The 25,474-nt window shown below is 36.8% G+C and overlaps 6 protein-coding genes across 7 annotated transcripts; 2 read left to right on the top strand and 4 right to left on the bottom strand.

Moving 5' to 3' along the window:
• Nucleotides 1-750: 750 nt before the first annotated feature.
• Nucleotides 751-1,436, bottom strand: LOC131005246 (uncharacterized). The gene has a single exon (XM_057932118.1). It carries the CDS (start codon nt 1,320-1,322, stop codon nt 876-878), a length of 447 nt encoding a protein of 148 aa, XP_057788101.1. The 5' UTR covers nt 1,323-1,436; the 3' UTR covers nt 751-875.
• A 1,054-nt stretch (nt 1,437-2,490) lies between these two features.
• Nucleotides 2,491-3,125, bottom strand: LOC131005245 (phytosulfokines-like). Of its 2 annotated transcripts, none has more exons than XM_057932117.1 (2): nt 2,794-3,125; nt 2,491-2,718 (listed from the first exon to the last, which is right to left on the bottom strand). In XM_057932117.1, the coding sequence occupies exons 1-2, from the start codon at nt 2,905-2,907 to the stop codon at nt 2,596-2,598; spliced, it is 237 nt and encodes a 78-aa protein (XP_057788100.1). In that variant the 5' UTR covers nt 2,908-3,125; the 3' UTR covers nt 2,491-2,595. The 2 variants fall into 2 exon arrangements, with proteins under 2 accessions (XP_057788100.1, XP_057788099.1); XM_057932116.1 differs by having other exon boundaries at nt 2,491-2,724; nt 2,794-3,010.
• A 455-nt stretch (nt 3,126-3,580) lies between these two features.
• LOC131005244 (probable zinc metallopeptidase EGY3, chloroplastic) lies at nt 3,581-6,748 on the bottom strand. The gene is made up of 6 exons (XM_057932115.1): nt 5,899-6,748; nt 5,615-5,812; nt 5,063-5,287; nt 4,392-4,630; nt 4,113-4,267; nt 3,581-4,022 (listed from the first exon to the last, which is right to left on the bottom strand). The coding sequence occupies exons 1-6, from the start codon at nt 6,457-6,459 to the stop codon at nt 3,670-3,672; spliced, it is 1,731 nt and encodes a 576-aa protein (XP_057788098.1). The 5' UTR covers nt 6,460-6,748; the 3' UTR covers nt 3,581-3,669.
• A 3,289-nt stretch (nt 6,749-10,037) lies between these two features.
• Nucleotides 10,038-11,844, top strand: LOC131005243 (F-box protein SKIP22-like). Its single transcript, XM_057932114.1, has one exon. It carries the CDS (start codon nt 10,155-10,157, stop codon nt 11,673-11,675), a length of 1,521 nt encoding a protein of 506 aa, XP_057788097.1. The 5' UTR covers nt 10,038-10,154; the 3' UTR covers nt 11,676-11,844.
• A 6,844-nt stretch (nt 11,845-18,688) lies between these two features.
• Nucleotides 18,689-20,710, top strand: LOC131005242 (protein SHORT HYPOCOTYL IN WHITE LIGHT 1-like). Its single transcript, XM_057932113.1, has 4 exons — nt 18,689-19,047; nt 19,124-19,366; nt 20,202-20,267; nt 20,348-20,710. The coding sequence occupies exons 1-4, from the start codon at nt 18,901-18,903 to the stop codon at nt 20,483-20,485; spliced, it is 594 nt and encodes a 197-aa protein (XP_057788096.1). The 5' UTR covers nt 18,689-18,900; the 3' UTR covers nt 20,486-20,710.
• Nucleotides 20,711-21,041: 331 nt separating this feature from the next.
• On the bottom strand, nt 21,042-24,758 carry LOC131005241 (uncharacterized). The gene is given in 5 exon segments (XM_057932112.1): nt 21,042-21,403; nt 22,505-22,612; nt 22,994-23,113; nt 23,115-23,227; nt 24,242-24,758. Coding segments are annotated over 5 exon segments (645 nt in total). The 5' UTR covers nt 24,423-24,758; the 3' UTR covers nt 21,042-21,280.
• Nucleotides 24,759-25,474: the final 716 nt, after the last annotated feature.

Genomic DNA, 25,474 nt, shown 5'->3' with positions numbered 1-25,474 from the left:
TAGGCGCCAGAGCCTGCTCCAGATCTCAACCAGCCATACAGCGGGCATATGCACTGCACGAGCTCTAAATGTGCGTTGGGCGAAATTTTCATTAGTTGCGCGTCGCCTCTTCTTCTGTAGGATCTATCACGACAACTGCTATTCAAGTAGACGTTTGCCAATTTTACTAGTCGAAAATTATACCCCCACTATAGTTCTCTCGCATTCACGTCAACAATTACCCCAAATTTAAAAGTCATGGTAGCCTCGTAGGTACTCTAAGAGCATCAACAACGCAGCTTTCTGGAGAGCCACCTCTATATAAAGCTACACCTTTCATAACAAGGACTCTATAGATTTTTATCTCATTTTTTAAAAATTGAATTTTATATCAAATAAATATTAATTTTAAAAATGAAAATTTCATTAAATTTAAATTTAAAAATTATACTATTAATTAGAAATTAAAAATTACATAAATTGAATACACAACTTGATAGGATCGAATCGTGAGTAGCAAAGTTGAAAGAGTAATATCTTGTAGAAATATAGAGCAACATAAAAGGATAGCATGAATTTGGTATGGAAAATGAATGAAATAAATTGATATTCATCAGTTTAAAAAATTTAAAACATTTTTGGGTTGCCAATAGCCCACGAAATTCCGATCTGAATCAACATCCCTAATTATTATGCATTGATCCAAACCTTTCTCAATTGGCAACGGTTAATTAGTAAAATTCAATTGCAATTTTGCACAAAATGCAATAATGATACTCAAAATATAATATTGCCTTCCATAACCAGAGATAATTTACAGAGAACCCGTTATACGCCCAAAAACCGCTATACAAACATGGCAAACAAAACGTTGAGTGAGACAAATCATCAAACACCTAATCATCATCATTATCATGATATCCACCCCCCATCTGGCAAACTCTCTCCCAAACCGCCTTCTCCACCGGCAAAACAGACAGCCTGGGTTGCCTGAACAGCGCGAACTCCACCCCTTTCAACTCCTTCTTCATCTCGGCCAGCCCCACCGCCGCCTTCATCTCCCCCACCGCCTTCACGTCCACCGCCTCCCCCTCCTCGTACCACTCGCGCACCACCTCCACCACGCCCACCACGCGGCGAGATTTGGTGCCGGAGTGATAGAAGAAGCACAGATCCCCTACTTTCATGCTCTTCATGTACTTCTGCGCCTGCTTGTTCTTCACTCCATCCCAATTGGACAACCCTCCATTGGCGGCTTGATCATCCCATGACCACTCCGCCGGCTCCGTTTTCAGCAGCCAGTAGTTTGCTTTCTTCTCCATTTTTAGGTTTTCATTTTTCATTTTTGGTTTTTAACGGATTTAATAGCTGCTTAAGGCGGGAAGTATGGTCAGCAGTAATATTTTTTGGCGCCATATAAACTTTTGCAAAAAATATTTCTTTTTTCTTCTTTTTTGGGGCCCGGGGTCGTTTCACTTTCACTAGATTTTCATTAGTACTAGGCCAATGATAAAAGACATATATTGTTGTTTTATTGCTTCTTATTAATTGATTTTTAATTACTTTTATTGGGGTTTTGACAAATAAAATCACGAACTATTTCGAGTTTGCAATTTTAACGCGACTTTTGAAGTGTGGCGAATTAAATCATCACCTTTTTAATTTTTGCAATTACGTCCCCCCAATTTTTTTCAGTCGCCAGAGTGTTGAATTGGAGCTTACGTGGACTAGTAAAGACGGGACCCTTTTTGTGAGGCTTAAATGACGTCGTTTCGCACAATTTCAATTGAATCTTTCTCCAAATTATAAAGAGATTGTATCCTATGTTTGCATTATGATTTTCAATATTTTCATCAATTTTATAGAAAACAACGTCGTAACATGAATATTATATAGCAAACTAATCCACGTAAACTCCAATTCAGGGATCGAAAAAAATTGGGGGGTGAAATTGCAAAAAATTGAAAAGGTGGTGATTTAATTTGTCGCACTTCAAAAGTCACATTAAAATTACAAATTCGAAATAGTTCGTGATTTTATTTGCCAAAACCCCTATTTTATTTAAATAACACTTATATCATGATTGAGTTAGTCAAGGGTTCATTTTTTAAATCAACTTCGTTCCATGATTGCGTACAATTGTAAAACTCGTAAAGAATTGAAGTGTGATTTTAATTTTTTCAGTTACAACTCGCATATACCGCACAAAACATAGTTCCTTGCATAATTGTATTTTATTAAAAGTCTGAATGGCTATGGATTATAATTATTTACAAATATTTGGAGTAATTACTAAAAATTACTTCCAACTTTGATCCGCTTTCAGTTTTCGCTAATATGAGATACTAATCTTTTGCTTTAGCTTTATTGGTTACTATATATTAACATAATTTACAGTCACGACGGCTTTATTAACATTCGAATTCATTATATTCCTTAGTAACGGCAGCTGTGGGCAATTAGTTATAGTTTAATTTTACTTTGTGAAAGAATTTTGGAAACTATGACATATGGTGAAGAAGCGTAAATTTATTAATGAAAATTGGAGGAAAATTTATTAAATCCAAGATTATTCATCTGTAACGCAATAACAATAAATTATAGGGTGGATGAGATTCAGGGGTGCTTCTTCTTCTGCGTGTAGATATAATCAAGTTGTGCTTCAACTGTTCTCTTCATCATGCACTCATCTTCTCTCAATCCCACGCAGTTATCTCGATCCTCCGCGGCCTGCCCCTCCTGTTCCTAAAACAATCACTATATATCATTATTGGTGACACACCAGATCGTAGATGCACCAGAATTGAGACTCACCGCGTGATGATTTTCTATGGGAGTGACGTCGTGAAATGCGGGGCCCGGCCGGCCGAGGACGTCCACTGCTAGAAGGAGGAGGAGGAGGAGGAGTGTGGTGGTGGTTTTGGCCATGCTGCTCAAATTTCTGAGTAATTAAGCTCTAACTCAAATTAATTAGGTGTATATGTAGATGGAGAAGGGTCCATAATTAACGTTGGAAAATTATATTCGGACGGCCAAGAAGTTGAGATAATAGCGTGGCTACAAGGGTGCTGCGCCTTTATTTTTTCATGGAAATTGGATTAACTCTCTTGGAAACTTTTAGTTGGATATATCCAAAAAGTTAAACCAAAAATAACCATGCGACATTTGGCTATTACTAGACTTCTTCAAAGTTGTATCCCAAATGCAATTATATTTTGCCCCAAGTTTCAAAAATGTCACAATATTTAAAAACTTTCATTTTAATACTTAAAATTTCAAAAATATCCCAATGGGTTATTTCTTTTGCGCCAGAGTCTGATATTCCATTCTCCAAAAATTGGTGTACTACAAAGTAAGGAATAGCTAGAAAATTTTCAATTATTATTATTACTAAAATAATCTCCTCTTTCTATGCATTTGATTTTTGGTTGTGCGGAAATTATTATTTATTAACTCGTAGCGAAGTTTTTAATTCCACATACTTGTATTAACTTGTCAAAAAAATCTTAAACGGAGACAAAAAAAAAAAAAATGATTTTCTCCCCTCATTAATTTATCCAGAAACACAAAACCTACCGCACAGGAGCAAAACAGAGCAATATACTCACACCTAAACAGAACTTCTGTAGAAAAGGCTATAGGTTTACATAAAAGAGAAAAGAGCTATACAACATTTACATATACTAGAAGCTACAGATCACCCCTGAAAAATGGTCCTCCAAAAAAGGAGGTGGAAGTTCCTCCTACATTAGGGAAGAGAGTGAGGAAACATATGAGGAAGAGGACACACCCCCAAGCAAACCTGTCGTCTCCCAACGGCGTAATCTCATCCTTCGCGGGGATCTCCTCCCCCCCACGGAAGAAAGTTGCAAAGAGCCCCCATGCCAAACACAGCACGCTTCCACTTAAGCCGCCAATCCCTAGCAGGAGGGAAGTTGCGAAAGATAACAAAGTGGCGCTGCTTCTTCCCAACATAGCTTGGGCAACGCGTCCTCCTTCGAGTCTCCCACATGGGAGCAGGTTCAAAGAAGTCACAACCATGCCTGTCCAAGAAGCATCTAGTTAGCAAGGCTGCCAAACTTATATGTGTAATGAGGCAGTTATAAATATATTAGAATCACGAGGAGACCGACCTAGAAGTCCAGCGAAAGCAAGAGGATCGACAGGGACTCCCACACCTTCAACTGCATACGGTAGCACATTGCCAAGGTCGTCCGTGTATGGCCCAACCACGTATTGTATAAAGGAAAGAAGGGGATTGTTGTAAAAGAACTGAGGCCTTATGTATCTGCATAAAAAGAAAGAATGATGAATCCTTGTGCAGACATCAAGCATACGTCTGCAGAACTAGACCAGAATGTGAACGCAAGTGAGGAAGTACTGTACGAAGGAGAACAAGGTTGCTTGCTTACAGTGCATTATCACCCCCGTTAAAGCTACCATCAGCTACAAATGCAGCAACAGTAAGGACCAACGATGTCAGGTAAGCACTGGCTGTTCGTGCTACGGGAATGTCAAACAAAGCCTTCTTATTGGGCAGCAGTGACTCGTAATTATTCATCACGCCAAGGCATCCAGTCCAAGTTGATGGAACGAGAAAGGATGGACTGAGCTTAACCCCGTAACGAGCTGCAGTCACCCTTGTTGCAATCTAAGGAAAACAAAGAGATTACCTACAAAATTCACAGGTATTTGGACATATATAGTAGTGGAATTGGATCATCAAATGATTTAAACAATAGTATTCATATCACAAAAGGAAAGAGTGAATAATATGAAAACACCAAACCTAATGCGCCCAAGGTTTCTACATCAATTTCACACTATGTTCAGAAAGTTTTCCTATTATGCAAGCATTATCAAAGCCAAATGATTCTATCAGGAACATGTAACTGCATTTGCTGCTAAGATTGTATTATGAAAACAAATTTAAAGTATAATCAAACATATCCTGACAACATTTCAACCAGGAAACTCATTATTTAACTGAACATAATGATAATAAACTAACAGCTTTATGTTACCTTCTTCAACGTATCAATAACCAAAAAACAACAATTTGAGAGATTAATTCAACACGTACCTCAGAGACCGCCAAAATGGTCAAGAATCCACCAAACAGAGGGGCAACGTTAGTGAGGTAGTCATCAATGGTAGCATCAGGCTTCAGGAAAAAGCCACTTGTCAAAGCACTTGTCCCAAAAGTTGTAACACATAATGCTACTGCACTAAGATAGCCCCAAGGAGTACTTAGTTTCGTAGACTCAAATTGGAGATCCATCTCGGCCATGGGTTGCACTACACATGCCTACCAAACACAAACAATCAGCCGAGAGCCCAACTATTGTACCAGAAGAGAACTCCACGTACTTCTAAAACTAACAAAGAAGCAATCACCATTGTCAAAAGGACTTCCAAACAATGCTGAACTTTATGAAGAAAACCACACATGCCTAACAAACACAAATAATCAGCCAAGAGTCCCAATACGTACTTATAAATAAAACAGAGAAGCAACCGCCATTGTCAAATGAACTTTTAAACAATGCTAAACTAAAGTCTAACATGAAATGTTATGATAAAAACCACCCCTTGATTCTGATCACTAAATGTAGCAGCTAGTTTTGAAATGTACCTGTTTTGTTATATCATTTGTTTTCTCCTCCATAAACCACACCACCACGTCCCTCCCTGCAGCTTCCGACAACTTCTTCTCCAACTTAGGTATCACTTCTTCTATCGGTTTTCTCAAATTTCCAACAAAAATCCCACCATCTCCAAACCTCCTAACATCCGTCGCGAAGAACGTATCGAATCCAAAACAGCTCTTCAGCTGCAGTTTGTGTCCAACATATGTTTATTTAACCAGAACTTACTATGCAATCATAACATGAATTAACGAAATCAGAATATAATTACCTTGTTAAGGTCAAGAGCCTTGAAGGTCTCCTCCGCTTTCTCCAACCTTTCTTTCTCTCTCGACACATTTTCACGAACCAGATTGTTGAAGAAACCAATTAGAGGGTTATCACTCCTCTCTCGATCAAGCTGCTTGAGCTTCCGATCAGCCCTCTTCTTCTCAAGCTTGATCGCAGCCTCAATCGAAGGATTTCCCATGAAATTCTTGAACTCCTCATCAACTTTCCAGTCCATTTCTTGCCGCGCTTCTTTCTCCTTCGTCTCATCCTCGTGCTCAGAGTCAGAGCTAGTTGAGTCGTTTCCTACGCGCAAATCTTTCTCTTCGTTCACTTCATCTTTGGGCTCCTCCACCGCCACGGACGAAGACGAAGAAGAGGGCTTATCCGAATTCTCAGCTTTCACACAAAGATTCAATCTTTGGCGCGAAAATCTGGTGCTCTTCCCAAAAGGGCGTGTGGAAAAGGAAGAGTGAGAAGAAAAGGATGAGATGTGAAACGAGCTTTTCTCGACAATCCGCGAGGAAGAGGAGCACGGAAATGAAGCAAAGAGAGCAGTTGCCATTGGAATTGTGATCGTAGTTTAATCGGGAGATGGATTGAAGAATGGGAGAGAGCGGGCTTTTTAGAGAGGAGCATGATTTTTCCAGAAAACTGGAGGAGTTTCTGGAGGGAATAGAAGATTGAAGCAAGTGACATTGACGCTTTTTAGCAACACAAACTTTTTTAACAGGAAAAGGAAAATGTAGGAATTTAAGTTGTGTTGAGGAATTGTTGATGGATTTTTTGAAAGAGCGGAGTTAGATTTCCAGATAATGGAGAGTGGGTTATTATTGGATAACTGAATCTGTCTTGTCTATGACTAATGTCCACGTGTTACTTTAATTGCAGTCAGCCAGTCACGCATAACGAAAACAGATAGCAACGGATTTTTGTAAAGTATTTCATCATATTTTGTTCAAATAGTATTATTATTTTTTAAAGGGTTAAGTATCAAATAAGCCCTTAACGTGGAAACCCTTATTACATTGCCGACCCTATGGCAAAGGGGTATCAAATAAACCCCTATCGTAATTAATTTTGAATAATTAAGCCTCCGACTTAACGGAAAGTTAACTCCGTCAGTTTTTCTCCCTAGGCATTTCGTCGAGCAACTTCTCTGCAACACCGCATCCTCTCCATTTCTCGCAGTCGATACCCCGTCGAGAAGGTGGGCTTGCTGCTTGGCCGACGACGGAGGCTCCTTGGTCACCTTCGAGGACGTGGTGGAGGCCGCCAGCTTTGCCAGAATTTGGGTTCCTTTATGCCGGAAACACAACATCGATCGCAGAGGATCAATGCTTTGCCTGAGACGATTAGGCGGAGGTCGGACGCCTGCAACGCGCAGGCGGAGATGAGGGCGAAAAAGAAGCGGGTTGAGGGTGCTTCAGACCCTATTGCGGCGGCGAGGGGATGTGCTTCATGCTCCACCGCGGCGGCGACAAGATCTGCTACTTCCAATTCCCGCAGCCCAACGACCGCTGCGCCAACCACAACACCGTCTTCTTCGACGACAGCATTGTTTCTCTGTGAACTCCAGCAATGACGCAGCCGGAAATCGCTGGTAACCTCGTCGAAAAATCGTGTGGCTGGGGAAGGAGAGATGAGGCCCACCGAAAATCGCCGGATCGTGTTGCAGAGAAGCTGCTCGATGAAATGCCTAGAGAAAAACTGACGGAGTTAACTTTCCGTCTAAGTCGGAAGGGCTTAATTGTTCAAATTAATTCCGATAGGGGTTTATTTTGCATACCCCCCTTTGCCATAGAGGTCCGGCAATGTATAAGGGTGTTCCACGTTAAGGAAGCTTATTTGGATACTGAACCCCTGTTTGAAAATTTAATTATCGCACTATTAATTTAATCTAATATTATTAAAGATTGAAATTTCAATCAAATTTATTATTGTTATAATTAGTTGAATAATAGTATGATTTTGTATAATTTCAATAGTGATTAGTGTTATCACATAATTAATTTTACTTTTTTTGTCCATATTGTAGCTATTTTTATAATTTTTTATACTTTTAAAAAATCATATTTTTTCTAAAGAAATAATAATAAAAAAATATAAAAATAACTACTATATAAAGAGGAACAATGAAATTAACTTGGGCTTTTTGTAACCCGTGCTTTCCTTGTTACATCTCTAGACTATCAAACAGATAGAGTATAGTTCGGATATACTAACTATCTTGGCTTTATCAGATCTATCAAACACGCCCTTAGATACTAGAGCTTTTATTTGCGCCTTGAGTTGTGCTCGTTCACACCTCCCGGCGATGTCACGCCCCAGGGCTCGAGAAGCGGCCCTTGCCTCGTGTTGGATTTGAATGGGATAATATAAGGCGCGTGCATAGCACACGTCCATCAGTGACTTTCCCTTAACTCAATCTTTAATTAAAATATTCATTTCTCTCTTATTTACGTTTACAATTCAATTTTTATCTTATTTCTACTCTCATTAGCGGTGCTCACATGATCTAAATATTTTTTTATTTTGTTCTATTTTTATTCTTATATTAGCCAACAAATTTTAATAAAGAGAATAAATAAATATTTTTAAAAATTCATAATTTACTTGATTATAAAACAAAAATTACAAGAGTTAAATAAAATTAAAAATACATAAACCAAATCAATTTAATAATAATTGGGGTTATTTGAATATACAATTTCAAAATGAACAAAAAATATGAGATGAAGATAGAAAATAAGGCCGCCGAAAAATCAATTTCTGTTTTTTTGTGATGATGATAGAAATATACAGGCTTTTTTTTTTACAACTTTTAATATTTTTTTGTGAAGTTACTCCATATTAAAAAATTATATACTGAGTACCTTTCTCTTGACATTTAGGCAATGTCACCGATTTATGAGCCTTTTATACTACTTATATTTTAATTTTTTTTTATTGTTGTTATTTTTTTTTAGGCGAATTTTTTGGTGGTGTTGTTGTTGTGTTACGTATAGGGATGGCAACAGGTTGGATCTGGATCGAATCAATACCAGATCCAGATTCATTTTAATTTATGGAATTCAGATCCACCCCAGATCCAACGGATCTGAAAATTTGAGATCCAAATCCGTTAGATCCGCGGGTCCATGGGTCCAGATCCATGGATCTACTGTTTTTAAATTAAATTAAAAAAAAAATTCAAAAAATCAACAACATCTAGTTTCCATCATAAAAAATATTGCACAAAACATATTCATGCAATATAAAGTCTCAACATAGAAAAATAAGTCACTAAAAATTCAAAATAAACAAATCAGAATGCTCAAGTCAATGATAACAAGTCTTCCAAATTACATATCTTAAGAAAAAAAGAGTCTCCATAGTGTATTGTTTTTAATTTTTAGCCTCGTTTGATTTTCAGTAAAGGATTATGTAGGATAATTTGTAACCAGAATATTTAGCGTGGATAATGACATATTATTAATGTTGAGTTAGTGTTTGCTATCATGGCTAAATACAGAATATCCTGGTTTAAGTTAATCCTAAGGGGAAGGTGGTATTATTAATCCTAAAAAATCTGGATTAATAATATTGGGTCGTGGGATTAAACCGGGTCATCCGCATTATTACTAAATAATACTCCCTCCGTCTACCAAAAATATGCCACAATTTCCTTTTTCGTTCGTCCACAAAAAATATGCCACATCCATTTTTAGTAGTAGGGTCCATACCATTCCACTCACATTTAAAGTGGGACCCTTACTCCACTACCAACTTCACTCACAATTTATTAAAACCCGTGCCGAAAGTAAAGTGGCATATCTTTGGTGGACAGAGGGAGTACCAAACTCTAGACTGAGCTGTACTAAATTAGTTAATACAGTATATTAGCCAATATCAAACACGGCCTTAATATAATTTAATACTATTATTAATAAAATAAGTGTATAAAATATAAAATATATATATTAAATAAAACAGATTCACGGGTCGGATGTGGGTCGGATTCGAATCTAAAATTTTAAGATACAGATTCAGATCCATTTTAAAAATTAAGATCCAAATCCAAATTCAAATCCGTAGAATCCAAAAAATTATTCAAACCGTAGAATCCAAAAAATTAAGATTCAAACACTGAAAAACGGATTTGGGCCGAGTCCAAGACCCACCGCCATCCGTATTTGATCCGACTCCATAAACAGTATACTTCTGCTATTCTACTTTCTCCCTCATCCACCCAACCTCTCTGTGCAAACTGCGAAAGCCATGAAACTCAGAGTCAGACCATTCCAATCAAAGGAAACCCTTAAAATCGAAGTCCCAAATTCCTCCTCTCTCCTCCAACTCCAACAAATCCTCTCCCAAACCCTACCCAATTCACCATCTCCTGCTTCAATCCGCCTCTCTCTTAATCGGAAAGATGACATCCAATCCGACGGCGCAGACAGCCTCCAATCTCTCGGCATCGCCGCCGGTGACCTTATCTATTTCTCCGTTGAAGATCCGGCGGCCGCTACCGGTTCCAATTCCTGGATAACCCTTTCCCAGGTGAACGACTCTACTCCTACATCTCGCTCGAACGATTCCGGATGTTCGACAACCTTGAATCCCCAAAATACCCTCCCCGAAACCGATAATTCCGATTCCGTGATGTTGGAATCGCAGAAACGGAAAACCCTAGGTACCGCGAGTAACATGGAAGTCGATGAAGACGATATTGAAAATAGTCGTATGAGTAATGAATTGTTCGAGGTTGTTGATAACTCGTTTTCCGTGCCTGGATTTCTGAGGAAAGTGTTCGCGGCGGAGTTGGGCGACGACGCCGGACGCGATCACAAGCTGATCGTGATCGCAGTCCACGCCGTTCTGTTGGAGTCGGGTTTCGTGGGTTTCGATGAAAAGGCGAACGCAGTTGTTGATTGTTTTCAATTGCGCAACGAGTGGCCGTCGGGTCTGTTCAGGGTGTCCTTGTCCTACACTCTGCCTGAGAGTATTGGCGGCGCCGGCGAAGCAATCAAGCGCGTGGTTTTGAAATTCCAGAGTTTGGGGAATTACTTGAATGTTTACGGTACATTAGGCGATGGATTGGCCAAGAGAGGGCGGCATTTTGGGGTGCGATTGAACGAGGACGAATTGGTTCCATTCCTGAACGTTGTGTGGGCGAATTGTGGCGTGATGGAGAATGTAGGTGGACATAATGGAGAATCTTCGAGCACATCGCCGGAGAAGGAGGTGTTCAAATTTTGGAGGACTGTGAAGGACAATCTGGCGCTGCCATTGTTGATTGATTTCTGCGAGGAAGCCGGCTTGGAGCTTCCTCCCTGCTTCATGCGGCTGCCAACTGAACTCAAGTTGAAAATCTTGGAGTCCCTGCCTGGTGTTGATGTAGCAAAAGTGAGCTGTGTGTGCTCGGAGCTGCGGTATCTGGGGGCGAGTGATGACTTGTGGAAGGCGAAGTTCGGTGAGGAGCTCAGCGTTGAGACAAAGGATGCCCAAGTGAGTTGGAAGAAGGCGTTTTCAATGGCTTGGAGCAGGCGGAATGGCAGACGCCTTGCGAGCAGAGTTAGAGCTTCGCCTTATTGGCCAATGCCGAACTGGCCTCAACCTAGGAGGAGAAGGTATCCCAATCCACTCACATTTCAAAGGGTACCGCGGTTCATAGGGGACGAGCCGCCTCATGGAGTTGATGATTTGCAGATTAGGCTTCATGATGCTGTGAACCATCGTCCCATGAGGAGTTTTTCACCTCAGTGTAATCTAGGCATTGGTGGTGCTAGGTTTCTCTAGCTCATGTTTTTTATAGGAAGTTCCATCTTGTTTTCGTTTGTTTTTGTGTTGGTATGTTCAGTTCTATAAAACAGTTGCTTGGTCCTTGGTTTTCACATTTTATTCCAGCACTGTTGCTGTACATTATAACCTTTTTGGTGATTAAATAATTGATGCTTTATTTTCTCAATTTTTATGGCTTTGTGTGATTTGTTTCGATGAACTTGTGCTGTAGCGATAGACTATAGTACATTGTAATTTGTTCTTGTTTGATTGGAGAAGAGGTGACCTTAGTTTGACAACAGGGTTTTGCTTAATATATATACACCTATTTATAAGGTGTCTCTGTGACTGTGAATGAATACATTATACATAGTTTCTGTACATTTAGAAAATTCAGCAAACCTTGTAGATCCCTTCGCCCCACTTTAATTGGTCTAGTTTTCTTTTCGGGTCGTCCCATTCGACTTAGGCTGTTTCTTTTTTCTTAAATAATAAATTTTCACTATAAAAGACATGGGTTCACATATTTTACATTATTTTACACTGTAATCTTACTTTCTTTAATTACTGTATCAAAAAAAATTAGGTCAATTGAAATGGGACGGAGGGAGTATTTAGCCGTCATGGACACTTTTGAACCGACAGATGAAATAGGAATTATTTTAATAATATTATAGGCATTGATTCAAATTTTCACAATTGCTGTGTGCAATATGCCTACATTACATGTAGACATTTTTCATTAATTTATATATATGCATAAATGGGAATACATAGCTAATCCAAGAGAGTGTGATGTAGTTGGGAATGAAAATAGAGTAGTATTAGGGATGGCAACGGGGCGGGGCGGGGTCGGGTATTGCTTCCCCATCCCCATACCCGCCGGGGGACGGGTACATGTTAAATTTATTTTTTATTAAAAATATAATTTTTATAATAAAATAATAATTTTTAGAATAAAAAAGTATTTTTTTATTAAAAATAATTAATAAAAAACTAAAATTATAATAAAAAATAAATAAAAGAATGTAAATTATTTAATATATTTATCAAAAAATAATAATTAAATACTAAACTTATTAAAAATTTGAATATAATTTAAAAAATATATATTGAGTTTATTTATCGGGGCGGGTTTCGGGGCCATCGGGGCGGGGATATATAAACCCGTCCCCGCCCCATTAGGGGCGGGTACCCGCGGGTATGCGGGTTTGCGGGTAAAATTGCCATCCCTAAGTAGTATCTATATATTTTTGACTTCAATGCAACTTGGAGCTTGACACCTTTTCAGGCCTAGAGATGTAAGAAATGACATGGTTACATTTGAGAGGTGGTTCATCTATTATATAATAGGATTAAGACTTAACCTATGTGGCATATCTAAAATCTCATCAATTTCAAAATTTACCATATATATTATCTTCATCATTTATTAATTAATTAACTATTACATTCTATATAAAGATTCATTAATCATAATAAATATAATTAATAATATATATATATATATAATATTAACATTACATATAATCTAAATTAATAAATTTTATTATTTATTTTTTCTAGATAAAAATTAGATTTACATGTCTGATAAGAAAAAATTATAATCTATATACGATAAATTATTTTAATTGAATGTTAGTGATTAGATGTATATTTGTTATTAATTTTATATTTCTCAATAGCGTACATATTATATGTATATGTTGCAATATATTATATTGTATATATATATAATATCTATATTCTTAATTTTCAATAAAATTAATTTTGAATTAAGTTTGAATTGAGACATGCACGTATATGTAAATTATAAACGGGTCCGGTCATTGATTTACATGTTTGCATAATAAGGCACAAATTCTATAAACTGATTACTTTAAAACAAAATCTTATTATATGTCTATCAAAATAATTAAAATTTTATTTTTATTTTTTATAAAATAAATCCATACATTTTATTTATATAGGGAAGAAAAATATATTTTTCATTTCTGCAAACTTTATTTGCTTCTGTTCGTCCATTACTACAACAACAACAACAACAACAACAACAACAACAACAACAACAACAACAACAACAACAACAACAACAACAATAATAATAATAATAATAATAATAATAATAATAATAATAATAATAATAATAATAATAATAATAATATCTATTCTATAATACGATTAGGTCTTAGCCTACGTGGCATGCCTCAAATTCTTTCTTTTCAATCTCAATCTGCAACGTGGCATTTGAGAATCCAATTTATATATTCTCATTCTCACTTTTAAAACAAAAGTCAGGCCTCCCTCTTCCTCACGCCTCCATTTTCCTCACCCCATCGCCGCCGTCCCTGAATCAGGTCGGCGTCGTCTCCCCCTTCATTGTCTCTCTCTTCTCTCAATCCTTTTCTCTCTCTAAAGTCGATTGCACACTCAAATTGAGCCCTAATTCCCCCCTTAAACTGCCCGCCTCTCTCTCCCTCTAAATTCAGGCGTCGCCGCGTCCTAAGGGCGGCGTTGCTCCGCCTCATCTCTGACTCCCTCTTCCATTCCTTAATTAGTTCGATTCTGATTCCACTTCTTAAACCCATGAGAATTCTCCATTCGAAGCAATTAATACAAGAGCCCTAAGATTTCTTTTTCCTATAACCCGTTGCCGTTCATTCTTCTAAACTCCGGCAAAATAGTCGTTGCTGAGCTTGCGGTTCGTCCGCTGCCGAGTCACCACTGAGTTGAGCTGCCAGAGCAGAGATGCTAGAGCCAAAGCTAGCCAGAGCAGAGATGCCAGAGCCAGAGCTAACCAGAGCAGAGATGCCAGAGCAAAGCTTCCAGAGCAGAGCTGCCAGAGCAGAGTTGCCAGAGCAGAGCTTCCAGAGCAAAGCTGCCAGAGCCAGAGCTAGCCAGAGCTAACCAGAGCAGAGCTTCCAGAGGGCCAGAGCCAAGTTGCCAGAGCAGAGCTGCCAGAGCAGAGATGCCAGAGCTAAGTCATTAAAGTCAGAGCCAGAGCCAAGTCGCCAGATCCAGAGTCAGAGCTAAGTCGTTAGAGTCAGAGTCAGAGCCAAATCGCCAGATTCAGAGTCAGAGCTAAGCTATTGGAGCCAGAGCGCGGAGCCACACGTCAGAGACAATTCGCCAGAAGGCGGAGCTATTTAGCTGAGCGGAGCCAAAGAGTAAAAGTCTGCCCCAGGGAAGGAAATCCAAAGCTACTAGACAGAGCGGGATGATAAGGACAGAATCCAGCTCTGTAATTAGGGGACAACGACCTGACAAGTTATAATCTAATAATAGCCTTAATTAGTTTAATGGCGAGCGTGCGGAATAGATGACCAAACGAATTTACTACTTTACCCCGACTGTAATGCCTATAAATACCTACGATTAGGGCTGTCGATCGGTTCAGGTTCGATTACCCGTACCCGAATTTTCGGTTACCCGAACCCGAAATTGCCAAATTTCAATAACCGTTCACGAACCGTTTTAGAAGTTCGGTTACCCAATACCCGCTTCGGTTAACCAATTGTGTTATTTGGGTATCCGAAATACCCATTTAAAAAATAAAATTCAAATAATTTTTGCTCTATCTACTCTAAAAGAAATTACAAATATATAATATATATTTACAAATATATATTATATATATATATTAAATAATTTACAAATATATAATATATATGTAAATTTACAAATATATAATATATTTGTAAATATATTATAATATATATGTAAATTATTTGTAAATTTACAAATTTAATATATTTGTAAATATATAATATATTTGTAATATATAATATATTTGTAAATATATAATATATATTATATATTTGTAAATTACCAATATATATAAATTTACAAATTTATAATATATTTGTAAATATATAATATATATGTAAATTTACAAATATATAATATATATGTAAATTTACAAATATAATTTACAAATATATTTATATATTAATTTACAAATATATAATATATTATATATGATATATTGATAATATATATATTAAATAATTAATAAAATAATTTTCGATTATTCGGTTAACCCGATCGGTTTTTCGGGTTAACCGATAACCGAAATTTCCAAAAAAACAATAACCGAAACCGATCCATCACCCGAAATTTTCGGTTATTGGATACCCTAAACCCGGGAATTTCGGTTCGGTTAATTGGATACCCAAAACCCGATAACCATTTAGACAGCCCTACCTACGATGATGAAATAAAGCACACGCTCTCTCTTTTACTGCTTTAAGATCTCTTCTCTTTCCTTTCTCTCTAGAGTTTGAACTAATAAAATTACATATATAAATAAAATATCTAAATTGTTAGAGTTATGTTTGTTAGATAGTTGACAATTGGAGTCATGGTTGAATATAATTTCATATTTGATGATGCTCTCTCAAACTCTAGATGAGATGATGCTCAAAACTCCAGACGAGATGATGCTCTTTCAAGTTTTAGACGAGATGATTCTCTTTCAACTTTCAGACAAGATAATGCTCAGAAGTTAGAGATGATCTGTCAAGTTTGCGACGAGATGATGCCCACAACTTGGTTGGTCTTAAAACTCCAAATGATACGATGTTCGATAAATCAATTATGGTCTTTTAAATATTAGGCGAGATTATTTTCATAATTAGTTATGCTTTTAGAAGTTCGGAATTATATGATACTCACAATTCAATTATGATTTTTCAAACTCCATATAAAATTATGGTCAAAAGGCAAAAAAAAAAAATTGAACAAAATTAATAGATCTTGTAACAACAAATGCAACAAATCAATGGGCCATCATACCTATGTCAAATTTATATGTATTTCTACTTCTTTTTTTCTTATGCGTTAACTTTTTATAAAATTTCATATGAAAACTAATGGGTATTTTTATGATCTCAACAAAATTAATAATTTAATTGCTAAAAGTTGTTGAGATTAATATAATTTAAAATATATTACTAATTTAATTTAATTTAATTAATTATATAAATAATTTACATAAAAAATTATTTTATATAATTATCATAAGAATAACATAAAATATATAAATTACAAAAAATATGTACCCGTCGAATTTCGACGGGTAATACACTAGTAACCTATAATTCTCAAAGTTTTAGAATATCTAGTAAACTTCATCCAATTCAATTTAATTGATTTTTTTTAATAGAATATTTATTTCTCTTACACTCATATATATGTATATATAATCCTCAATCTAATATAATTTCTACTCCTAGTGACACCAATTTAACCTATCATATTTTTTATTTTTACTTTATTGTTAACTATTATCTATAATAATTTTTTTATTATATTAAAAAAATATAATTAAAATCTATTTATAATCGCATTAAAAATAAATATTACAAATTAGAGATAAATTTTTACCATTGCACTATTTCACATTATTAAATAAATAAATAAATATTATCATGCAGGAGTAATTGATACTTCACTCAATAACAAGTGAAAATTATGAGAATTTAAACACATAATTGAAAATAATGTAATAAAATTATGTTGTTCATGTAGAATTAAATGTATCCGAATTTGAGTTGAATTTCAAAAAGGTTAAAATTTTTGTATTAATTGACGAAAAAAAATACTAATATTGATTCGAAATTTAAATATATTCTCGTGTGTATACACCTACTATTTGAACATAAACTTATAATATACTATACAATTTTTATTCTTTTTTCCAAACCACATACAAAAGTTTTCTTTTTTATGGGAATACAGTAGTAAGTACAAAGTCTTTTAAAAAAGGGTTAATAGCCGAAAAATACATGAATTATCATCGAATTTGCAAATTGCACATGACCTTCCAAAATAGCATCAGAATACATCACCTTTTAATTTTGTTGTAATTTGCACACGCGTTGACCAACACATTAATCGGTGTTGACGTGGCTCCCGGAATTTGCCGACGCGGATGTTCCGGCGTTCAAGTAATACGACGTCGTTTTGTAGTTATATTCTAACACTCAAAACGACGTCGTTTTGAGTGAGTCTAATTTAAAAAAAAACAAAAAACAAAAAAAGGGAAACATCATCGCTCAGGCCAGCTGGATTCCGACATGCCCACTCCTAGCCGCCGCACCCTGCACACCATCGCCGAACGCCGACCTCCGCCACCGGATTCTGCTACCACCGCTCAGACCAGCCGCTAGAGCGTGCCCTCTTTTTCTTCCCTGGTCCATTGTGCCCCAGATTCGCTGCCATCCTCTATCTCCGCTGCACCGCACAGTGCGGCCTTGTCTCCAGTCGTTGCCTTCCACCACCACGCCACGACACAAACACCACACCATGACCGCCTCACAATGCGACGACACGACACAAACACTACACCACGCGTCACCGCCTGGAACCCTAGGTACCCAATTTCAGTCTCCTCCCTCGATTCTCTCTTCAATTCCCGGTGACCACCAAGCCCTAGATCTTCAGTTTAGTTTACCATAGATCTACCAAGTTTGCAGCCGTCGGTCTTCCATCCCCCAATCGACGCCGCCTCTGCAAAACCCCAAAATCCCCCACAATCATCAATTTTTTCTGGTGTTTCGAAAATGTTCGAGATTAAGGTTGTTGTTTCTCAAGGGCTGGTGTTTCGAAAATCTTGAAGAATTTTTATGGATTGTGATGTTGTATGTGTTGCTTTGAGAGTGCTGCTGTGAAATGGGGCTCCATTGGCGGCGGGTTCGTCCGGAGGAGGTGACTGTCGGGTGCTGCATAATTGGGGATTAGTTTAATTAAAATTGAAGAAGACGTCCAAAACGATGTGGTTTTGAACACGTGTCTTGACAGCGTGTAAAAAATGCCACGCAATATATCATGTAATGTCTACGTAATCACATATCAAATTTATTCTTCGCCGAAAATTTCGCCGTGTGCAAATTACAATAAAATTAAAAGGATGATGTACTCTAAGGCTATTTTTGAAGGTCATGTGCAAATTATAAATTTGGTGATAGTTCATGTATTTTCTGGCTATTAACCCTTTAAAAAACGAATATGCTAATTTTGTGCTTCGAAAAATAAACTAAAATAAAATAAAACGAAAAGAAGTGAGTATTTCTTGAAAAGAAAAAAGAGTTAATAGAGAGAAAATCTGCAACCAAGCATTATGCACCCAAAATTTTCCGAAATCTCAAAATAGTCCTTTAAAAACTTGCCAAATTCATCCCCGTCGTCTCTCTGCTGTGAATCAGCACAACTCCAGAGAAGCTGAGCTCCTGTCGCCACTGTTATGGCGGGGAACGCCGTCACTCTCCGTCTTCAGCATCTCTATTCTTCTCCTCGAACGTCATTACCTCACTATTCCTTGGTCAATTCTCATAACCCCATCCTCCAGTTCGGTTGCAATCGCACGAACAATTCTCTTCTCCCTCACGAGGTCAAATTTTGTATAAAGTTAACTCGGACATGATTATATGGAATTTCAACAAGTAATCGGCTTTTGATTCATACAGAAATGCCGGAATCCAGTCCACGAAGTTCGGGCTTGGAGCGCGAGACCGCGAAGTGGTATGGTGATGGGCGACTACATCGATGATATCGACGAAGATGATGATGAGGATGATGAGGAAGAAGAGGAGGAAGATAGGAGCTTGGATCTTTTGATTAGGTTTGTGGAGAATGTTTTCAGAAAGGTGTCCAGAAAAGCGCGCAGGGCCGTTAAGTCTGTTTTGCCAGTCCCTATCTCCACCAAATTGGTAAGAAACTAATAGCGATTGCCTACAAATAGCATTTAGGTTTAAATTAGTTATGCTTTAATTTTTAATTTCTAGTTCTAATATGGAGAATAGATCATGCTTCCAAAAGCAGAGTAGGGATGGGTAGCGATAATATTGCTCAAGCTTAATTTGGATAATTTCTGGTTTTGAGCTGCATCAAGTTTGTTTTGAAGAAAATGCATTTTTGACATTCCTCATGTCATGGTATTTGATGCTCACAGTGATAGTTAATATGAAACCTTTTGGTATATAAACATGAAATTTGGAATACTCAATTGCAAGTATAGTTTGCAACTGCTCTATGCACATTGAGGTGAAGCTGATTGATTTTGTCTTGCATCTTTTCAAGATAATTTATCAGAATTTTCGCCACCACAGTGTTGCGTTGAAGGATTCCGTTTTGTAATATGAATACTACTATCTGTTTTCTTATACTGGGATTGGTTGGTTGCATCTTGTAAAAAAATAGTTTAGGTTGGAATTGATGTGTAATTGTTCAGAAAGCAGTTTTACTCTACCGAGATGTTGATATATTTTGAATATGTAAAAATATATTTATGATCTAATTGCCATTTCATCTGTTAGTTTTCCTATTAGCCAAGAATGTTATTTTGCATAGCTTATAGGAGTATGTGGTGTAACTTTTTTAGTGACTTATCATTCTCATGAAGCATTACAATGTATATTCTAAATTATTATCCACAAGCCTCCAGAATAAGTAATTAAGATTTTGGGTAAATCAAATTATAGTGGATGCTGTTTTACATTAAGTGTATTTGGATAAATTATTTTGTGTTTGCAACTTGATATACAGGTGGGATTTGCTGTGAATGGAACCATAATTTTGACATTTATGTGGGTTTTGAAAGCTTTTCTTCAGGTAATGCCTTTGCTTATCTTCTTGTGTGGTAATGGTAAATAGAAATGAATTAGTATTTGTTTGGTTTTGATTGATTTCAGGTGATTTGTACACTTGGGAGTGTAGTGTTCGTGAGTATATTGATAATTCGAGGGATATGGAGTGGGATATCGTACTTGCAGGAGAGCAGAGCATATGAAGATGAGCCTCGCTCCCACTCCTGGAAACCTGCTGCCTAATCTCCCACCCTTACTATTCTTCTAAACCATATACTTATTAACCATTTCCGATTACCTCATTTCCTCATCTCTCCGTCTGCGTCTGCTTATTTAATTTTTTTATTTTATTTTCGGAGAATGTGTGCTTTTCATACATACACTAGTTTTATCTAAATCTCAAATACTGTTCCAAGAACTGGCAAAGAATATTTAAAATCGCAATCTTGACGATTTTTACATACAAAAGGATTCTTTTCTTATAAATTAATATTATTTATCTAATTTCTAATTTTTTTTAAATATGAATGCTGTAAATATATCAAATTTGGTAAGGATCTTTCTTTATTACAAAGAATAGATTAGTACTTAAATTGTACTAGTAATTTATTTGCCTACAGAGCTAAAAAGACCAAAAAACAACTAATGAAAGAATATAAAACCTTTGTACAAATTCAATTTTATGATATACTAAATACACTTTATAGCCGTACTTTCTGAAATAGCTGCAAAGAACATGAACTTTAAAATATGAAGAAAAAACAAAATTCAAAATACCCCTCATTCACGAAACAACAACTACCAGAATAACATTTTATATTAAGTCCGACATGAGAGAGTAATGCTTTTACATATTTAAGTTATGAGGTAAACAAAATTATAGGCGAGATGCATCGGAGATTTACAGACAGCAAAGAAGGAGAGAGAGAGAGAGAGGGAGAGGGAGAGAGAGAGAGAGAGAGAGAGAGAGAGAGAGAGAGGGTAAACCCAATCTTTGATGAAGTGGAAATGCAGATATACACCGACGCTCCTACTCCTTCAATTTAGAGGGGGAGCGGTCTTATATATCCTCTCCTCTTCGAGTAATTCATAAGGATCAACGTATGGTGGCGGAGCTATCGGATGATCACTTCCATCATGAACAAATTCTGTTCCAAAGTACTGCACCAGAGTATGGGGGATCAGTTAGAGTGCTGAAACCAAACATATCAAGACCAGCAGAAAATGCAGTAATACATAACAAGATTCGTTCTGGAAATCCATTCTGCACTCGCCATATTGTAAGCAGTTAAAGACAAACAAATTCATGTACCATCGTAATGAAAAGGCAAAAACAACTACACAATCAACCAATATTTATGTGATCAAGAAGTTATCATGGACATAAGCCTTAGTCTAATAACAGGTGTAAGGAGTTTTAAAACTTTAAAGCAAATAAAACTGGTTACAGTGCCAAAAGCTGAAATGATTATAAAGTCATTAAATAAAGTTCTGTATCCAGGACCAAGATGTATATGGAATCAAAATATTAATGAGAAGAACATTTAGTGTGGAAAAACAACTCGTAAAACAGATGCATTGACTTGGGGTAAGGAAAATATGAAACTTAAAGAGATCACAGAGAGCCTCTAAAACCTCACAAAACCCCCCAAGAAGAAGAAAAACTGTTACATAAAACCCTGCAATATGGACAGTAAAAACATAGGGGGAAAAACTAAAACCCAAATCATAGTCAAAGTCCTAAACAAGGAAGGATAAGTAATCAAAAGATTATAGAAAAATGTGCAACGCCTAGGCCTCAAAAGACCAGAGCCCAAGCACCAACTAGACATCAACAATCCCAGGCCTCGGAGCCAGCATCTCCGCTGTCTTCTCTAAATAAAACAAGAACTCTAATTTGATAATATAATCCTCCCAAGAAAACAGGTGTGAGATAGAACTAGAAGACTTTTAGGGACATCCCAACATATGAGGCAGGTGTAAGTTAGGTATTTACATCTCACTTAAAAGCTCCCATGGTTTTCCACTATAAATAAGTTTTGCTCCTTTTACTGAGATGATTTTGTCTTCAACTTATGTTATCCTTGTTAACAATAATTATGGAATTGCACATAATACAATAAACTTTTTTTAGAGATATGAAAAGTAAAATTCATGGTTTTCAGAATCAAATCATAACGAAGTATTACAAGTAAAGAGGGACACATTCATATTTTTAGAGGAAAAAAAAGAATGCATCGATGAACAAGAACAGTAGATTACCAGATAGAGCGCACAGAAAAGTGCAACAGTTACAAGAATCAATGGCCAAAACGCCAAAAAAAATGTTCCTCCCAGGGTAAGCAGAAGTTTGCCACGTGGGATCAAGCCCTGAATTAGGAGCAACAAGATCAAATAAATTCCCAGAATGAATCATAAATTGGGAGGCTATGTCCCTCCAAAAAAAAAGTGATGACAAATGTGAGGCCAATTCAATATCTATAATCTACTGCCGAGGGCAGGGGCAGAAAAAAGTTAATGAGACTGAAGCATGAGAGATTACAAACCAAATCCTATTAATGAATGCAAACTGTTTGCCTCGTCTCATCACATCTGCCAACCAAGGACTAATTTCTTTATCTTCCTCATCCTTAAAAGGTTCAAAAGCAAAATAAATCCTTGTAGTGTCTGCATCTACTCATTGCTTTTTTTTATTTTTCACTCAATAAAGTGGCCATTTATTAAATTAAATCGAAAATGAAATATTCCTACCTCAAGACCTTCGCTATTAAGTGCCATGGACTTTTCCCTTTGACCGGTCAGGTTTGTTTCAGCACCAGTTGTAATGCCATTTCTTCTTGAGTAACCCCAACCCCCAGTCTTCTTCCCTAAACTTTATCTCCTCCCCTCTCTCAACACCTCTATTCTTTTCCTCAAGCAAAGAAGTGGGAGTCATCCCTCTTCTTCTTAGTTCCTTCATAAATAAAGACTCTGGAGGTTCTTCACCTGAGACATAAAGGCACGAAAGTGTTTGCACATTTAACAGAATAAGTGACACAGGAAATTGATCGAAGACGAATACATGAAATGCCATCTTTAATCGGAAAAGAGACAAGTGCTTTCAAAGGAACATAGATGCAACACGAAGTAGACAATTACATGTGCATGCCAATGGGGGAGTTAGGGTAACCATACAGTGCACACAAGCAGTGTAACTTTTTGAGAAAATACTCAATATTCACCTGTCTAATTTCCCACCCCATTAATCACAATTACAGGAGCATACCGAATAGTACTTTAAATTTGAGTTTTTTTTTTATTGAAAACTCAGATACAAGAATTGAAAGGCATTATCTATATAAAACAGACTACTGTCACATGAACATTTACTTGAGTCAATTTGGATTGTTAGAATTTCCTCATCCACCTCTTGCACCCATGCCTAATAATTACGGCGTAAACAAGCAATTAATTGCACCTCCTTCTAAAATCTATAAGGTACCATGAATATGTGGTGTGAGTCGCAAAATGACAAATAGAATTCTGGTCATCTTTAATTCTCATGCTTGTATAATCAATCTCACAGCTTACAGACTTACTGCTATTTATCAGTTCATCAACAAATAATGCCCTTTCAGTAACAGTCTAGTCTAAAGTTCTAGAGGACTCAATTCAATTCACACAGATCACGATCATATGCAACCTCATCCAACAACAAAACGGGAGTAAACAATCCGTCAAGTGCATTCCAAATAAACAGTTTTTATTTATATCTAAAGATATAGCTAACATCAAAACTCCCGACTCAGTCGCACACATCTTTATGATCATAGTAACAACTCATCAAAGGGTTTGCATCAAGATGTTCAAAATGGTAAATTTTAGAAAAGCAAGCTCATCAATAGTTACCCATAACTTTTTGCGGAAAAAAAGGGGGTGCCCATAACTTATACACGACCGTTTACAGCAAACACCAGCGTCATATATTAAAAAATTATCACAACGAACGCACCTACTTACCGTTACTTTGTTTATCATCGTCTTCTACTTTACAACTAAGCCTAAATCTCCTGTAATTATATGCGATTCCTGAATTCCGAAGCCTAATTCTTCTTTTCTGCAAACTGAAATCCGCGCAGAAGCAGCCGATTTTGGAGTGTGTATTTGATGGAGTTGACTTTAACAGCTGAAGGCAAGCCATTACAATTACGGAAAACTCAAATTCAAATTTCAAAAGAAATGAGTTTATCTGAGGTCATGTAATTATCAGTGGAAAATGTGAATTTTGCTACGGAAGAGAAAGAAAGCGTGAAGGTGTGTGACCAAGAGCAACGGACGGTTCTGGAGTTGAGTTGGCACTCCTGGCGTACTGTAGAAATTGCGGGCTCTGGATGGCTATTATGCACCAGACTTTGTTTTTGTGGCGGCATTTTTGTGGCCATTAGGCGAGGTGGGAGGCTGGTGGTCTGGAGCCGTCGGATATCTGTAGCATGACGTGGTCCTATCATTCCTATCTTTTTCTATTTTCATTTTTTCCAGAGTAAACCCTCTTTTTTCGAAAACAAGAGACAAAAACATTTTTATGTGCGTGTATTGATACTTAATGCCTAATGCCAAACATCTTAGCAAATTTGCAAATTCTTTGAAAGTGGTACTATTAAAATTGCAATATGGATCTAAAGGTGCTGATTTGATTTGCAATTAACCCTGAAATAAATGCACTACTAACCCAATTGTGTTCCCACCTCTATTTTCTTGAGCTCTTGATCTTGTTTTCACCTCTATTTTCTTAGTTCAACTTTTTTTTTTCTTCTGAATTTTTGTTTAGTTCAACTTAACCAAATTTTTTTTAGTTCAAAAACTTACCCATTGGCCACCGTCCAAACATAGACATTGTATGAAGTTAACTTTGCTACTGATGACCCAAAAAATAAACAAATAAAACAAAAACCAAAGAAGCTCTTGGAGTCTTGGAAGCTCTTCGTTTGTCTCGTGAGAAAGGGGTTTCTGATCTTATTGTGGAAATGGACTGCCAAGAACTCTTCTGAAAGCTCGAGAAAAAGGAGAATGACATTTCTTATCTGGGAAGGTACTTGGAAGAGATTTTCATAGAGATGGCTCATATGCAAACTGTTGAGTGGAGCTGGACACCAAGAGAAGGAAATGAGATAGCTGATAGTGTAGCTAAGTTAGCCTTTAAATATCGCTGGCAACCTGTTTCTGCTGATTCTATTCCTTTAGATGTAAACTCTA

The sequence above is a fragment of the Salvia miltiorrhiza genome, chromosome 1 (genome assembly GCF_028751815.1).
Source record: "Salvia miltiorrhiza cultivar Shanhuang (shh) chromosome 1, IMPLAD_Smil_shh, whole genome shotgun sequence".
Taxonomy (NCBI): domain Eukaryota; kingdom Viridiplantae; phylum Streptophyta; class Magnoliopsida; order Lamiales; family Lamiaceae; genus Salvia; species Salvia miltiorrhiza.
Note: the sequence above shows the minus strand (reverse complement) of the source record. Positions and strands in the feature narration are given on the sequence as shown.